Source organism: Salvelinus sp. IW2-2015, unplaced genomic scaffold, assembly GCF_002910315.2.
Source record: "Salvelinus sp. IW2-2015 unplaced genomic scaffold, ASM291031v2 Un_scaffold1234, whole genome shotgun sequence".
Lineage (NCBI taxonomy): Eukaryota > Metazoa > Chordata > Actinopteri > Salmoniformes > Salmonidae > Salvelinus > Salvelinus sp. IW2-2015.
This window is the reverse complement of record NW_019942789.1, coordinates 121,976-138,070: the sequence shown is the minus strand read 5'-3', so window position 1 is coordinate 138,070 and position 16,095 is coordinate 121,976. Positions and strand designations below refer to the sequence as shown.

At 41.5% G+C, this 16,095-nt stretch overlaps 2 protein-coding genes across 2 annotated transcripts in view; one reads left to right on the top strand and one right to left on the bottom strand.

Moving 5' to 3' along the window:
- The window catches only part of LOC112070142 (uncharacterized), a 45,126-nt gene that overhangs the window by 14,869 nt on the left and 14,162 nt on the right, over positions 1-16,095 (top strand). The window lies entirely within an intron of this gene.
- Positions 6,006-16,095, bottom strand: part of LOC112070140 (zinc finger protein 681-like) — a 92,778-nt gene continuing 82,688 nt past the window's right edge. Inside the window, exons 2-3 of the mRNA XM_070438847.1 lie at positions 7,807-8,259; positions 6,006-6,898 (exon numbers count right to left, since the gene is read on the bottom strand). Of these exons, the coding sequence (XP_070294948.1) occupies positions 6,165-6,898; positions 7,807-7,975 (903 nt within the window). The 5' untranslated portion in view covers positions 7,976-8,259 and the 3' untranslated portion in view covers positions 6,006-6,164. The remainder of the gene's footprint in view (positions 6,899-7,806; positions 8,260-16,095) is intronic.

Below are 16,095 nucleotides of genomic sequence, written 5' to 3'. Positions count from 1 at the left end.
GAATGGTTTACTGATGTTACCACTTACTTCCTGTCTCCCAGGGTGATGAGAGAATGGTTTACTGATGTTACCACTTACTTCCTGTCTCCCAGGGTAATGAGAGAATGGTCTTACGTAGTGATAGTGTTCACAATCCAATGTGAGAGTCTCTGCTTCGATAGGCTCTGGCCCACAACTCTCTCACCACCATAGCAAAAATGAATAGAGGATCAGACTGTCATATTGCCTGTGTGCCTGACCGGGCACAGCACACTGGCAGAAACACCCAGCTCACACGCAGCTGCAGGACAAATGTAAGGTTCACATGTCTGTCAGACAGGACCTTTTAGCTAAAATGAGGGCTTAAGACAGAGGATGATACTCCTCGTCTGATCCCTTTCAGTGCTCACTGAAAAAGCATAAAAGTTCACACCCTCTTAGTGGAGGTAACAGCTTCAAAGACATCGACTCTAGGGGCTCGAGGGCCTGAGACGGAGAGTGGCCTGAGATGGAGAGTGACCTGAGACGGAGAGTGGCCTGAGACGGAGAGTGGCCTGAGACGGAGAGTGGCCTGAGTGGCCTGAGACGGAGAGTGGCCTGAGACGGAGAGTAGCCTGAGACGGAGAGTGGCCTGAGACGGAGAGTGGCCTGAGACGGAGAGTGGCCTGAGACAGAGAGTGGCCTGAGTGACCTGAGACAGAGAGTGGCCTGAGACGGAGAGTGGCCAGTGGAACCAACAGTGAAGTCACCGTCAGTAGGCTGAGTAGCTGTTGGCACTCTTAACAGCTGGTCCGAGCCAGAAATGGTTGAGGTAGGATAGGATTTTGTTATTCTCACCTGAGGGAGAAGAGCCCTCATGAGCGGCTCCCGAGTGGCATAGCGGTCTAAGGCACTGCATCTCAGTGCTAGAGGCGTCACTACAGACCCTGGTTCGATTCCAGGCTGTATCACATCCGGCCGTGATTGTGGTACTTTTGGGTACTTCATATTATCACAGGTGTTTGTAATCATCTCTGGCCCTCTGTGTGGCCTTATCACATGTAAAATAAATGAAATAATTAAATATATATTTTTAAAATATAAAATAGAATGACAAAGCTGTTAAACATGATCCTAAATAGAAACTTGGTGTTTAATATGGGCGTTTCAGCTCATCCTTTATATATTTGGGACACTTATTTATTTTACTATGTTAATATGTATTTGTTGTCCATTTTTTGGCGTCAAACTGGTGGCAGTTATGAACAGTCAATAGTTGGACGAGTTAAATCGACAAAAAAAATGCCATTGTTGATAAGATGTTTTTGAATTTTATTAATTGTACTATCACCTCGACCCATATGATCGATCTACTAGAAACTCATGACAATATGGACACAGATACGGCAAATGAACAGTATATATTAATACAAAATGTAAAGTCTAAATGACCAAAGTTACAATAGATATTTTTTAATTGTACCTTTATTTAACTAGGCAAGTCAGTTAAGAACAAATTCTTATTTTCAATGACGGCCTAGGAACAGTGGGTTTAACTGCCTTGTTCAGGGACAGAACGACAGATCTGTACCTTGTCAGCTCAAGGATTCGAACTTGCAACCTTTCGGTTACTATCCCAACGCGCTAACCACTAGGCTACCCTGCCACCCCTTCACCTAGATATCCAATAGATTTTCTGTTAACTACCAAAATTACTGAAGATTCCAGTAACTTCAGTAAATTACCGGTAGCTTTGCAACCCTAATGGGGACTCTTCTTGCCGCTCAGCAAGCATGTCAGCCGGGGGACGGAACATAGTTATAAATTTGTACACTCCAAATTGACCGCAAGAATACCAAACAGATATAGTATGTGGGGGAAAAAAAGAAGAATCATTTCAAACCATGATAACACTGGGGATAAGATCCAGCCAGGTTACCCGTGATACAAATCAGTATTCGACTGCCATGATTGTCGGGAGATGATGTGGAAATCGGCCACTAGAGGCAACAGTGAGCGATGTTACCTTCAAGTAGGTTTGGGTTGTGGACGGGGATGGCGGATGGGACTAAACGTCTGCCTCTGATTCCAAAGGTTACAAGTTCGAATTTCTGTGATGTTTTAAGCCTATCCCAAACCTTAACCCTTACCTTAACCATTCAGCATTAATACCTCAACTTAACCTTAAACACTTCCATATTTTACGTACGCAACAACTTCCAAATTTAACATTTAAGAAACATTCTGACGTGAGACCGTGAGAACTAGTTGATATGCATACATGTACAGTACTGGTCAGAAGTTTGGACACACCTACTCATTCAAGGGTTTTTCTTTATTTTACTATTTTCTACATTGTAGAATAATAGTGAAGATATTAAAACTATGAATTAACACATTTGGAATCATGTAGTAACCAAAAAAGTGTTAAACAAATCAAAATATATTCTAGATTCTTCAAAGTAGCCCCCCTTTGCCTTGAAGACAGCTTTGCACTCTTGGCATTCTCTCAACCAGCTTCACATGGAATACTTTTCCAACAGTCTTGAATGAGTTCCCACATATGCTGAGCACTTGTTGGCTGCTTTTCCTTCACTCTGCGGTCCAACATATCCCAAACCATCTCAATTGGGTTGAGGTCGGGTGATTGTGGAGGCCAGGTCATTTGATGCAGCACTCCATCACTCTCCTTCTTGGTCAAATAGCCCTTACACAGCCTGGAGGTGTGTTGCGTCATTGTCCTGTCGAAAAACGAATTATAGTCCCACTAAGAGAAACCAGATGGGATGGCGTATCGCTGCAGAATGCTGTGGTAACCATGCTGGTTAAGTGTGCCTTGAATTCTAAATAAATCCCTGACAGTGTCACCAGCAAAGCACCCCCACACCTCCATGCTTCACAGTGGGAACCACACAAGCAGAGATCATCCGTTCACCTACTCTGCCTCTCACAAAGACATGGCAGTTGGAATCAAAAATCTCAAATTTGGACTCATCAGACCAAAGGACAGATTTCCACCGGTCTAATGTCCATTGCTCGTGTTTCTTGGCCCAAGCAAGTCTCTTCTTCTTATTGGTGTCCTTTAGTAATGGTTTCTTTGCAGCAAGTCGACCATGAAGGCCTGATTCACACGGTCTTCTCTGAACAGTTGATGTTGAGATGTGTCTGTTACTTGAACACTGAAGCATTTATTTGGGCTGCAATTTGAGGTGCAGTTAACTCTAATGAACTTATCCTCTGCAGCAGAGGTAACTCTAGATCTTCCTTTCCAGTGGTGGTCCTCATGAGAGCCAGTTTCATCATTGCGCTTGAGGGTTTTTGCAACATCCCTTGAAGAAACTTTTAAAGTTCTTGAAATTTTCCGGATTGACTGACCTTCATGTCTTAAAGTAATGATGGACTGTCATTTCTCTTTGCTTATTTGAGCTGTTCTTACCATAATATGGACATGATATTTTACCGAATAGGGATATATTCTGTATACCACCCCTACCTTGTCACAACACAACTGATTGGCTCAAATGCATTAAGTTCTTATGGCTGCAGGGGCAGTATTGAGTAGCTCGGATGAAAGGTGCACAGAGGTGCCCAGAGTAAACTGCCTGCTCCTCAGTCCCAGTTGCTAATATATGCATATATGCATATTATTAGTATTGGATAGAAAACACTCTGCAGTTTCTAAAACTGTTTGAATGATGTCTGTGAGTATAACAGAACTCATATGGCAGGCAAAAACCAGAGAAAAAAATCCAACCAGGAAGTGGGAAATCTGAGGTTTGTAGGTTTTCAACTCATCGCCTATCGAATACACAGTGGGATATGGGTCATGTTGCACTTCCTACGGCTTCCACTAGATGTCAACAGTCTTTAGAACCTTGTCTGATGCTTCTACTGTGAAGTGGGGCTGAAGGAGAGGGGATTGAGTAAGGTCTATCATGACCTGAACATGCGCTGACCATGCGCATTCATGTGAGAGCGAGCTCTGTTCCATCGCACTTCTGAAGACAAAGGAATTCTCCGGTTGGAACATTATTGAAGATTTATGTTAAAAACATCCTAAAGATTGATTCAATACATCGTTTGACATGTTTCTACTGACTGTTACGGAACTTTTTGACATTTCGTCTGCTTTTAGTGAACGCGCTTCGTGACTTTGGACTTGTTTACCAAACGCGCTAACAAAGTAGCTATTTGGACATAAATGATGGACATTACCGAACAAAACTAACATTTCTTGTGGAAGTGGGAGTCCTGGGAGTGCATTCCGACGAAGATCAGCAAAGGTAAGTGAAGATTTATAATGCTATTTATGACTTTTGTTGACTCCACAATTTAGCGGGTAACTGTATGGCTTGCTTTTGTGGCTGAACGCTGTTCTCAGATTATTGAATATTGTGCTTTTGCAGTAAAGCTTTTTTGAAATCTGACACAGCGGTTGCATTAAGAACAAGTGTACCTTTAATTCTTTGTAAAACACGTATCTTTCATCAAAGTTTATGATGAGTATTTCTGTTATTTGATGTGGCTCTCTCTGGATATTTTGGAGGCATTTCTGAACATGGCGCCAATGTAAACTGAGGTTTTTGGATATAAATATTAACTTTATCGAACACAACATATATGTATTGTGTAACATGAAGTCCTATGAGTGTCATCTGATGAAGATCATCAAAGGTTAGTGATTAATTTATCTCTATTTCTGCTTTTTGTGACTCCTGTCTTTGGCTGGAAAAATGGCTGTGTTTTTCTGTGATTTGGCAGTGACCTAACATAATCGTTTGTGGTGCTTTCGCTTTAAAGCCTTTTTGAAATCGGACACTGTGGTGGGATTAACAAGAAGTGTATCTTAAAAATGGTGTGAATTACTTATATGCTTGAGGAATTTCAATTATGAGATTTCTGTTGTTTGAATTTGGCGCCCTGCACTTTCACTGGCTGTTGTCATATCATCCCGTTAACGGGATTGCAGCCCTAAGAAGTTCAAGGTAAGAAATTCCACAAATTAACATTTAACAAGGCCCACCTGTTGATTGAAATGCATTCCAGGTGACTAACTCATGAAGCTGGTTGAGAGAATGCCAAGTGTGCAAAGCTGTCATCAAGACAAAGGGTGGCTACATTGAAGAATCTCAAAAATAAAAAAATATTTTGATTTGTTTAACACTTTTGGTTACTATATGATTCCATTGTATTATTTCATAGTTTTGAGGTCTTCACTATTATTCTACAATCTAGAGTAGGTGTATCCAAACTTTTAACTACTAAATCTATTTACATGTGGGAATACTTGGGAATAGATTCCCTAAATTAATAAAATAAATATCCAACAACGAACCCCAAAAAATACAATTCTATATATTATCTTGTTTTGCTCAGAAAACTTGGGGACCAAATAAAACCACCAACGGGCCGCCTATTGGGAAACCTGCATCAGATCTGGACATCTTGTATCCATATCTGACTACGACATTGAGTGTTCACAACTCTCCAACACCATCCCTCAGTTGTTCACCTAACAAGTGGTGGTTGTCTGAACTGCAGATTGTTCATTTCATACACAAAGAGCAGCAACATTACCTGTTAGGTTCAGACAACAGCCCCATTATATCATTACTGTGACATTGGACTGAGCAGGATCAGGAGGACCAGCTAGAGTTGGTCCACAGGTGTATCTCAATACTCTCTTAGTCCCCTCTCTGTGTCCTCATTTATTTTCTTTTTGGATGTCTTTCACGTGTTAGCAAATTAGTCTTCTGAATGAATATATTATCAGACTAAGCAGCCATGTTGTTTCTGATTGACAAGTATTTTACCTTCACGTCACCACAGTCCTAAATGGTTTCTCTCCTGTGTGAATCAGTATATGTCTCCTTAGGTCCCTCCTCTGAATAAAGCTCCTCCCACAGTCAGCACAGCTAAATGGTTCTCTCCTGTGTGAGTCAGTTTATGCATGGTTAGGTGCCCCTTTCGATTGAAGCTTTCCCGCAGTCACCACAGGTGAATGGTTTTCTCTCCTGTGTGAGTCAGTTTATGCATGGTAAGGTGCCCCTTTCGATTGAAGCTTTTCCCGCAGTCACCACAGCTAAATGGTTTCTCTCCTGTGTGAATCAGTATATGTCTCCTTAGGTCCCTCTTCTGAATAAATCTCTTCCCACAGTCATCACAGGTGAATGGTTTCTCTCCAGTGTGAGTCAGTTGATGTTCAGTTAGATGCACCTTCGAATGAAGCTTTTCCCACAGTCACCACAGCTAAATGGTTTCTCTCCTGTGTGAGTCAGTTTATGTTCAGTTAGGCTCACCTTACGATTGAAGCTTTTCCCACAGTCACCACAGCTAAATGGTTTCTCTCCTGTGTGAGTCAGTTTATGAGTGGTTAGGTTCCCTTTGAGACGGAAGCTTTTCCCACAGTCACCACAGATAAATGATTTCTCTCTGGTGTGAGTCAGTTTGTGAGTGGTTAGGTTCCCTTTGAGACGAAAGCTTTTCCCACAGTCACCACAGGTGAATGGTTTCTCTCCTGTGTGAGTCAGTTTATGCCTGGTTAGGTGCGCCTTGCGAATAAAGCTTTTCCCACAATCACCACAGATAAATGCCTTCTCTCCTGTGTGAATCCTCATGTGCCTGGACAGAGGCATGAGATCCACTGGTTTAGAGTGACTTTCTCTGTTCTCCACAGTCTGGGTTTGGGGAAGAGTCAAGGACTGAAGTGGGTCCTCCAGATCACATTCACTTTTCAAACAGGAAGGAGTGAATATGGAGTCTTTGGTATCAAAGAGCCCTTGAAGCTGCTCTTCCTCCTGACTGGTCCTGACTTCCTCCTGTTCCTCTTTAATCTGTATGGTCTCTGGGTCCTCCTGTCCCAGACTGGGGCTCCACTCCTGCTCACAGTGCTGCTGCTCAGGGGGAACCTCCTCTTCAGAGACAGAGAGCTGCAGGGAGTCTGAATGGAAGGAGAGGAGGAGCAGAGGTTATTTATATACTACAGAATTAAATAGAACACTTGAATCACAAATGTGAATTATAGATCTCAATGATTTTTTTATTGAAAATGTCTTTACTGGTATTGATCCTAAATAATAACAGGAGCTAAAATAATGTGCAATACAGATAAATTGTTCTACTGCTCCCAAACTTGATATTTGAATAAAGCTTGTACACGTCCTAATAATGTGAAAGATTTCTCAGAAAACTAGATGTTTTGGTCACCGTATCCTTACTTCTATTATGACCTCACGGCGTTTAAGATGAGCAGAGTCAGGGGTCTACAGGACTGAAGCCGTACTCTGCCTACTGCCATCATCAATGTAATATTGAATTACTAGTGTGAACGTAAACGTACTCACCATCTCTAATGAAATGCATTGGAGTCAGAGAGGCTGTGTTACATAAGCTTCTGGATAATTATGAATGAATCTTCAATGACGACAAGTGAGAAAGTTAAAAGAAACAAAGATCATCACATCCCCCCCAGAATGCTGACCTCCCCTGTTATTGGGGAGGGGGGGTGTATGATCTTTATTCCTGATTTTGACGGATATTATCTTCATTATTCATGATTTATTCGTGATTATCCATAATCATAGTATCATCCACGTGAATGTATAAGTGTTCAGAAACATATTATATTCTTATTTACAACGTAAAAAATTACTGCAAAGGTACAATACATTACACTTTAAATGTTAGTCATTTAGCAGACGCTCTTATCTCCAGCAATTACAGGAGACATGAGGGTTAAGTGACTTGCTCAAGTACTCATCAACAGATCTTTCACATAGTCGGCTTGGGGATTCGATAGGCCACCTGTGGCTCCACATTATTCACCTTTCAGTTTCTGTACATACTAACCTATTCTACATAGTTGTATCTCCGGTGTGATCCGCAGCAGTCTCCGTAGCCGATCATTCTCCTCCTGGTACTCCGCTACTGCTTTCGCAAATTCCCCGGAAATCTCTGCACCAGCAAACGCCGTTAAACGCTCATATAAAAACTCTTGAAACGACTGTAGTTTAGACATTTTCAGTGGACTGAGAGTTGGGTGTTCAGCTAGTATGGGTTCTTGACGTGGGTCCTCCTGATCACATTCACTTTTCACACAGGACGGACTAAATATGAACTCTATGACATCAGGCTCCACCCCTTGAAGCTGCTCTTCCTCCTGACTGGTCCTGACTTCCTCCTGTTCCTCTTTAATCTGTATGGTCTCTGGGTCCTTCTGACCCAGACTGGGGCTCCACTCCTGCTCACAGTGCTGCTGCTCAGGGGGAACCTCCTCTTCAGAGACAGAGAGCGGCAGGGATTCTGGAGGGACAGAGAGGAGGAGCAGAGGTTACCATAGTCCCCAAATCCGGAACAAATTCAAGAAAGCGTACAGTATTATATAGAGCCATTGTTGCATGTAACTCTGTTCCATCTCAAATTGCTCAAATGAAAAGCAAACCTGGTTTAAAAAACAGATAAAGCAACACCTCACAACGTCTCTCCTCTACTTGACCTAGATATTTTTTGTGTATGTATTGATATGTAGGCTACGTGTGCCTTTTAAAAATGCTGATGCATTTGCAACAGCTAATGGTAATCTTAATAAAATACCAAATAACCACAGTATAAGGTATAACCATAAAACGGTCAAGCAAGGAAATGGTTCTAATCGTTTTTCCACCATTCATTTTTCCCCATAGGAGATTTTACAATAACTTAAAATAAGGGCTGTGTTTTGTGTAGGCTTACCCTTTACAATGACTTATAATAAGGAGGCTAACCCTGGCGTGACGTTTTGATAACCGTGTAAATCTCTCTAGGACAAGGTGACTTTTATTAATATATTCGCCTATATTTACCCCCCCCAAAATGAAATAACAATCAGCTCCTAATGTGGCTATCATAAAGAACTACAAACACCATGATGCTCTGGACGGGACTGCCGAATCGAGGCAAAGTAAAAAATCTATGGGTGAACTATCTAACGTCATCTAAAAGTAGTAATGAATAAACTGGCAAAAATGTATTTAAATGAACAATTCTGTGAACTATCTTGTACGAGTTTTAAAATGACAAAATACGTGTTAGCAAAGAAGTCAGCTATAGATGACGTGCAGCCGCTTGCTGGGATTTGTAGTTCCGCATGATGTCTACTTGGATGCTAATTAGCATTTTTTCGAATCTGAGCGTAAATAAAGCCGGATATCAGTGGAGGCTCCTCAGAGGAAGGGGAGGCCCATCCTCCTCAGTGAATTTCATTAAAAATTATGAAACTTTTTTTTTTTTTAAGTTATCCTATTAAGATAAAACTATAGTTAATATTTCCATGTCACCAAATAATTTATTTTAAAACTAAAGAGAGTCGCACACTCCATATATAAATTCTCAGTCATTTATTGGGTAAATCACCAACGTTTCAGCATCAATGTGCCTTCTTCAGGGTAATGTCATGAAAACTTGATATGATGTTCATAAGAAGTGTCTGAGATCAAAGTTAATATTCAGACCACTAAGGGACAATGTTTTTAGATAGGATATCCAGTAAGCCTCCCTTTGTAGTAGTAGGATCTCGATGTTACCTCCTCTCCTTGGTAGAGTAACTCAATGCCTGTGTATTTTTAGGGAGGATGGTTAGCGTCAACAAAGTGAGCTGCTACTGGATAGTCAATGTTCTTACACCTGATTCAGCTATGCGTGCTACTACGCTAGTTTCCATCCTCCTCTGGGTACATTGACTTCAATACAAAACCTAGAAGGTTCATGGTCCTCACCCCCCTTCTATAGACTTACACAGTAACAACTTCCAGGCGACGTCCTCCAACCTATCAGAGCTCTTGCAGCATGAACTGACATGTTGTTCACACAATCATAGGATCAGAGAATTAAACTAGTACTGAAAGCATAAGCTACAGCTAGCTAGCACTGCACTGCATAACATGTGGTGAGTAGTTGACTCAAAGAGAGAAAGACAATAGTTGAACACTTTTGAATGATTTTATATCTTCAAAAATGAAGGAGAAGAGAGGGAGAGCTGGCGAAATTTAGTCTATTTTTCACTTCCACTTAGCTAGCGAATGGAGCTAGCTAGTTAAGCCTACTCAAAACACCCAGCTCAAAAAGATATTAGTGTAACCAATGGCTAGCTAGTTAGCGGTGCGCGCTAATAGCGTTTCAATCGGTGACGTCACTCGCTCTGAGATCATGAAGTAGTTCTTTACCTTGCTCTGCAAGGGCCACGGTTTTTGTGGAGCGATAGGTAACGATGCTTCGTGGGAGGCAGTTGTTGATGTGTTCAGAGGGTCCCTGGTTAAAGCCCAGGTTGGGGCGAGGAGAGGGACAGAAGCAACACTGTTACATTAGCTAGCTGGCTATGGCTATCCAACCCTGGAACTCTTCCAAGTCAAGGTAAGCTTTTGGTTGTATAAATGTTTTGCCACTGGTGTCCTCCGGTGTAACTGCTAAACTGCTTGCTGACTACATGATTGTAGAGGGTTTACTAATGTGTTAGCTCTAGTAGCTATGTTGACTATGACGTTAGCTAATAATGGTGACAATGTAGGCTGTGTGTAGCAGTTAGCGGTTGTGATATGAAGGTTTGGCTTGGAAAGATTTTTTTGCCTGGTCACAGACAGCTGATGTGTTGTGCACTGAAGGGAAAAGGTGAGAGCACGTAAACGCGAGAAGGAATTATAGCTACAACGTTCAAAGTGATCATACTGTTTGTATGTTGCTGCTACGAAAGTGAACTGCGTTTGCGTGTAATCAGGGGTGTATTCATTCCGCAGATTCTGTTAAAAAACTTTATTAAACGGAAGCAAACGGAACAGGGATAAACATACCTGAATTTGTCCAATAGAAACTCTTGTTTGCAACTGTTGGACTAATGATTACACCCTAGATCAGCTAGATGCAGGCAAGAGTGTGCAAGGCGGTATTAAAATGTCTCGCTGTCTGTTACCTTGATTACACAAATTCTTCCCAACCTGTGCATCTGTGTTGTATACTATCATTCATAGGCTAGGCTACGTTGTAGCAACCTCATGATGGCTATAGGGAAAATGTGATTATCATGTAGTAACCTAAACCTATCAATGTTACATTGAGCTGGGTGAATGGAATATGAATGACAGTAACCTAAACCTATCACTGTTACATTGAACTGGGTGAATGGAATATGAATGACAGTAACCTAAACCTATCACTGTTACATTGAACTGGGTGAATAGGAAATGACAGTAAACACACCTATCACTGTTACATTGAACTGGGTGAATATGAATGACAGTAACATAAACCCATTAATGTTACATTAAACTGGGTGAATGGATATGAATGGAACAGTCATCCAATATGCTGTAATAGAAATAAGGCCGTAGCTCATTAAAAGCAAAAAAGAATTGATCCTACCACTCTTTAACACAGCCGACCTGCCAGTGGCGAATTTACATTTATCAGAAGTCACCTCTCGCTCTGAGAGAGATTTACATGGTTTCATAACACGTCACACCGGGGTAAGCCCTGCATTAAAACGCAGTCCTTATTCTTAAGTGTTTCTAAGATCCCCTGATGGTGGAAAAGAAGGTGGATAAAGCTGTATTAAACGCATTTCCCTGTTTGACCGCTCAGGTTTTTATGGGTATTGATTACACACCTTCCAGCTGTGGGTTTATGGGTATTATTACAGTCCTCCACTAGTGTGGCTCTATCAGGCTTTAGACATCAAGGGCTCTGTGGTTCAATTTTGAAATTTTTTAAGCCAGTAAATCAAGACTGGAGGCTAACTATTAATGCAGTTCCAATAATTAAAATCTAGAAATCCCATTTTCAATTACTTCTCTAGTAATTGAAGAGAGGCTATTTATTCCAAATTTGATTCCATCTTTTTGAATTTTAATATTAAAATCACTTCCTGTTTTTATGACAATGTTTTTGTATTAAGTTGCACGGTAAAGTTTTTAAATCATTCTGTCATCTATGTTTATGAAGTGTATCAGTAACACAATTAGTTTTATCAACTATATTAGTGTGTAGGAACATAGTAGAACTAGTCGTAACAGTAGTGCTATCAAGCTAAAGATCATCGTATTCATACTCTACTACTATAGTTGTATCTGCTGGTGTCCTGCCGTCGGCAGTAAGTCTCGGGCGTTAGCCGATCGTTCTCCTCCTGGTACTCTACTACGTTTTCTCAACTTCCCCGAAAATATCCACAGCAGCCGCCGTTTAAACGCTCCATTTAAAAACACACACAACATCTGTAGTTTAGACATTTTCAGTAAAATGAGACCTGGGTAGCCTATTCAGTTTAGTCAGTATGTCTTTCTTTACTCCCCACAAGGAACAGAAAAAAATAAAAAACTCGTTACCAATCCTACTTCCGTGTTCAAGTCAAGGAATCTTAGGACATTCTTTGTTCTAGTTGGTGACGAACCCAGAAACGCAACGGGCCGCCAGCTGGATGGGAGTTTACTGTGCAAGGCAGCCTACAGACCAGTAGTAAAGGAAAACGATGACTACATGTAGACAAATAGTGGTTATCAATAAGTACAGGATGATCTGGGAGAATCAATTCTTCCCCAGGAGTCAACAGTTTATCATTACTCCATACAAGATTAAATCAACATGATGAATGAGCAGCATTAGGTCAGAATTTATGAGAAATACTCTTGGAAATAGTCTTGGACAAATGCAAGGATGCCTTTTCTGGAATTGTTTTTAATTTCACGTATCAATTACATCAACCTGACCAAAATCAAATGATCAGATATTGCTGTTTCTAATGAAGGGAAAAAATTAAAAGACTTTGAACATCAGAACTGTGAAATTCCTACAATACTCTGTACTGTTTGATCTTACCTCGTCATTCAAATCAATTCAAACTTTATTTACATACATTGTTTTACAACATTAAGTCCATGGTACAGTAATCGTATTTATCTGAGGCCCATAGTATGAATGGTCTGGAGTTGCTTTCCTTTCCTAAGAGTGTTTGTCCACATTCTGCCTTTTTTATTCCCATCTTCTGAACAAAGATGTTATTCTATGGTCAGTTTTTCTATTTTTGTGGACAAATGTTTGAAGGTTTTTGCCATAAAAGGGGCAGGTGTAGGGTTCCCCCTTGGGGGTTCGAATCCAGTGGTGGGTTGCTGTCAAGTCCTACATGGTCGCTGCTTATGGCTGAGCTGTGGCTGTAGGCAATTGTTCTGATTATCTGGAATTTTGAAACCCTTTAGGTGGGTCACAGTGGCAAAATATTTGAGATCCACTGGTTTAGAGTCTCTCTCTGTCCTTCACAGTTTGGGTTTTGGGAAGAGTCAATCATTGAAGTGGGTCTTCCTGATCACATTCTCTTTTCACACAGGAAGGAGTGAAATTGAACTCAGTGATATCAGGCCCAAACTCTTGAATCTGCTCTTCCTTCTGACTGGTCCTGACTTCCTCCTGGTCCTGTTTAATCTGTGTGGTCTCTGGGTCCTACTGTCCCAGACTGGGGCTCCACTCCTGCTCACAGTGCTGCTGCTCAGGGGAACCTCTTCAGAGACAGTGAAGAGAGAGAGCTGCAGGGAGTCTGGAGGGAAGGAGAGGAGGGTAGAGGTTTACCTACGGTATATACCACAGAAGTAAATAGAACACCTGAATCATACAAGATTTCTATGATCTATACAGCCTTTAGATGTACCTGAGTGCAACAGCTAGATCAGCTTCCAAGTTTGTAGATTTTTACAAAGTCCATATTGTATATACAGAACACTAAACAGTAATTAAGAAAACAGACCTCTGTGTTAACATCCACACATATTATCCAGAATAATGAATGTTAGCACTTGGTGGGCCTATAGCTGCACCCCAAAAGAAGAGGCTTTAGATGAAGCAGGTGAACCTGCAACCACAACACTTCAACAGCGTTAAACATGAGATCCTCTAAGATGATCAGGAAATTGTTCTGAACACACAGCAACACCTCCACCAGAACACTTCAACAGCGTTAAACATGAGATCCTCTAAAATGATCAGGAATATGTCTCTGAACAACACAGCAACACCTCCACACGAACACTTCAACAGCGTTAAACATGAGATCCTCTAAGATGATCAGGAATATGTCTCTGAACAACACAGCAACACCTCCACCAGAACACTTCAACAGCGTTAAACATGAGATCCTCTAAAATGATCAGGAATATGTCTCTGAACAAACACAGCAACACCTCCACCAGAACACTTCAACAGCGTTAAACATGAGATCCTCTAAAATGATCAGGAATATGTCTCTGAACAACACAGCACACCTCCACCAGAACACTTCAACAGCGTTAAACATGAGATCCTCTAAGATGATCAGGAATATGTCTCTGAACAAACACAGCAACACCTCCACCAGAACATTACTGCATTTTCTGTAGATGTCATATCCCTGTATTGCTACTGTGTATCATCAAAGGAATAATCCTTAGTGAGTATCAGAGAATGGCAAATATATGAATGTTATCTGATGTTAGCAAGTTTATTGATTTCATTAACCTTATTTCTAAGGCTACATATATTAATATTGGAATTTTCTTCTCTTCCTGAGTAGCTTATCGTGCATTCGGAAAGTATTCAGACCCTTCCATTTCCAGATTTTGTTACGTTACAGCCTTGTTCTAAAATGGATTACATTTTAAAAATTCTCATCAATCTCACACAATACCCATAATGACATCATACAATACCCATAATGACAAGTATTTAGATCCTTTGCTTTGAGGACTCGAAATTGAGTCAGTTACATCCTGTTTCCATTGATAATCCTTGAGATGTTTCTGTAACTTGATTGGAGTCCACTTGTAGTAAATTCAATTGATTGGACATGATTTGGAAAGCACACACCTTTCTCTATTAGGTCCCACAGTTGACGGTGCATGTCAGAGCAAAAACCAAGCCATGAGGTCGAGGGAATTGTCCGTAGAGCTCCGAGACAGGATTGGAACCACAAAGACTCTTTTAGAGCTGGCCGCCCGGCCAAACTGAAGCAATGAGGGGGAGAAGGGCCTTGGTCAGGGAGGTGACCAAGAACCCGGTCACTCTGACAGAGCTCTAGAGTTCCTCTGTGGAGATGGGAGAACCTTCCAGAAGGACAACCATCTCTGCAGCACTCCACCAATCAGGCCTTTATGGTAGAGTGGCCAGACGGAAGCCACTCCTCAGTAAAAGGCACATGACAACCCGCTTGGAGTTTGCCAAAGGCACCTAAAGACTCCCCGACCATGAGAAACAAGATGCTCTGGTCTGATGAAACCAAGATTGAACTCTTTGCCCTGAATGCCAAGCTTCACGTCTGGAGGAGACCTGGCACCATCACTGCGGTGAAGCAAGGTGGTGGCAGCATCATGCTTGTGGGGATGTTTTTCAGCGCCAGGGACCGGGATTGTCAGGATTGAGGGAAAGATGAACGGAGCAAAAGTACAGAGAAATCCTTGATGAAAACCTGCTCCAGAGCGCTCAGGACTCAGACTGTGGCGAAGATTCACCTTCCAACAGGACAACGACCCTAAGCAACCAGCCAAGACAACGCTTCGGGACAAGTCTCTTGAATGTCCTTGAGTGGCCCAGCCAGAGCCCGGACTTGAACACAATCTAACATCTCTTTGGAGACCTGGAAATAGCTGTGCAGGCGACACTCCCCATCCAATCTGACAGATCTTGAGAGGATCTGCAGAGAAGAATGGAGAAAAACTCCCAAATACAGGTGTGCCAAGCTTGTAGCATCACCCAAGAAGACTCGAGGCTGTAATCGCTACCAAGTGCTTCAACCAAGTTCTGAGTAAAGGGTCTGAATACTTATGTAAATGTACTATTTCCACTATTATAATTTTTTATATACATTTTTCAAAATATGTTAAAAAACGTTTTTGCTTTGTCATTTTGGGGTATTGTGGTGTGTAGATTGATGAGGGGAAAAAACAATTTAATCCATTTTAGAATAAGGATATAACGTGACAAAAAGTAAAGGGGCTTGAATACTTTCCTAATGCCCTGTATATACTGTATATGTTAGGGCAGGGATTGGGGACATTGTCTGTGTAGTGTGTCGTCTTTCGGATGAGACATTTAACGGGTATCCTGACTCTCTGTGGTCAATAAAGATGCCATGCACTTCCATCCTCCCTCCCTGTA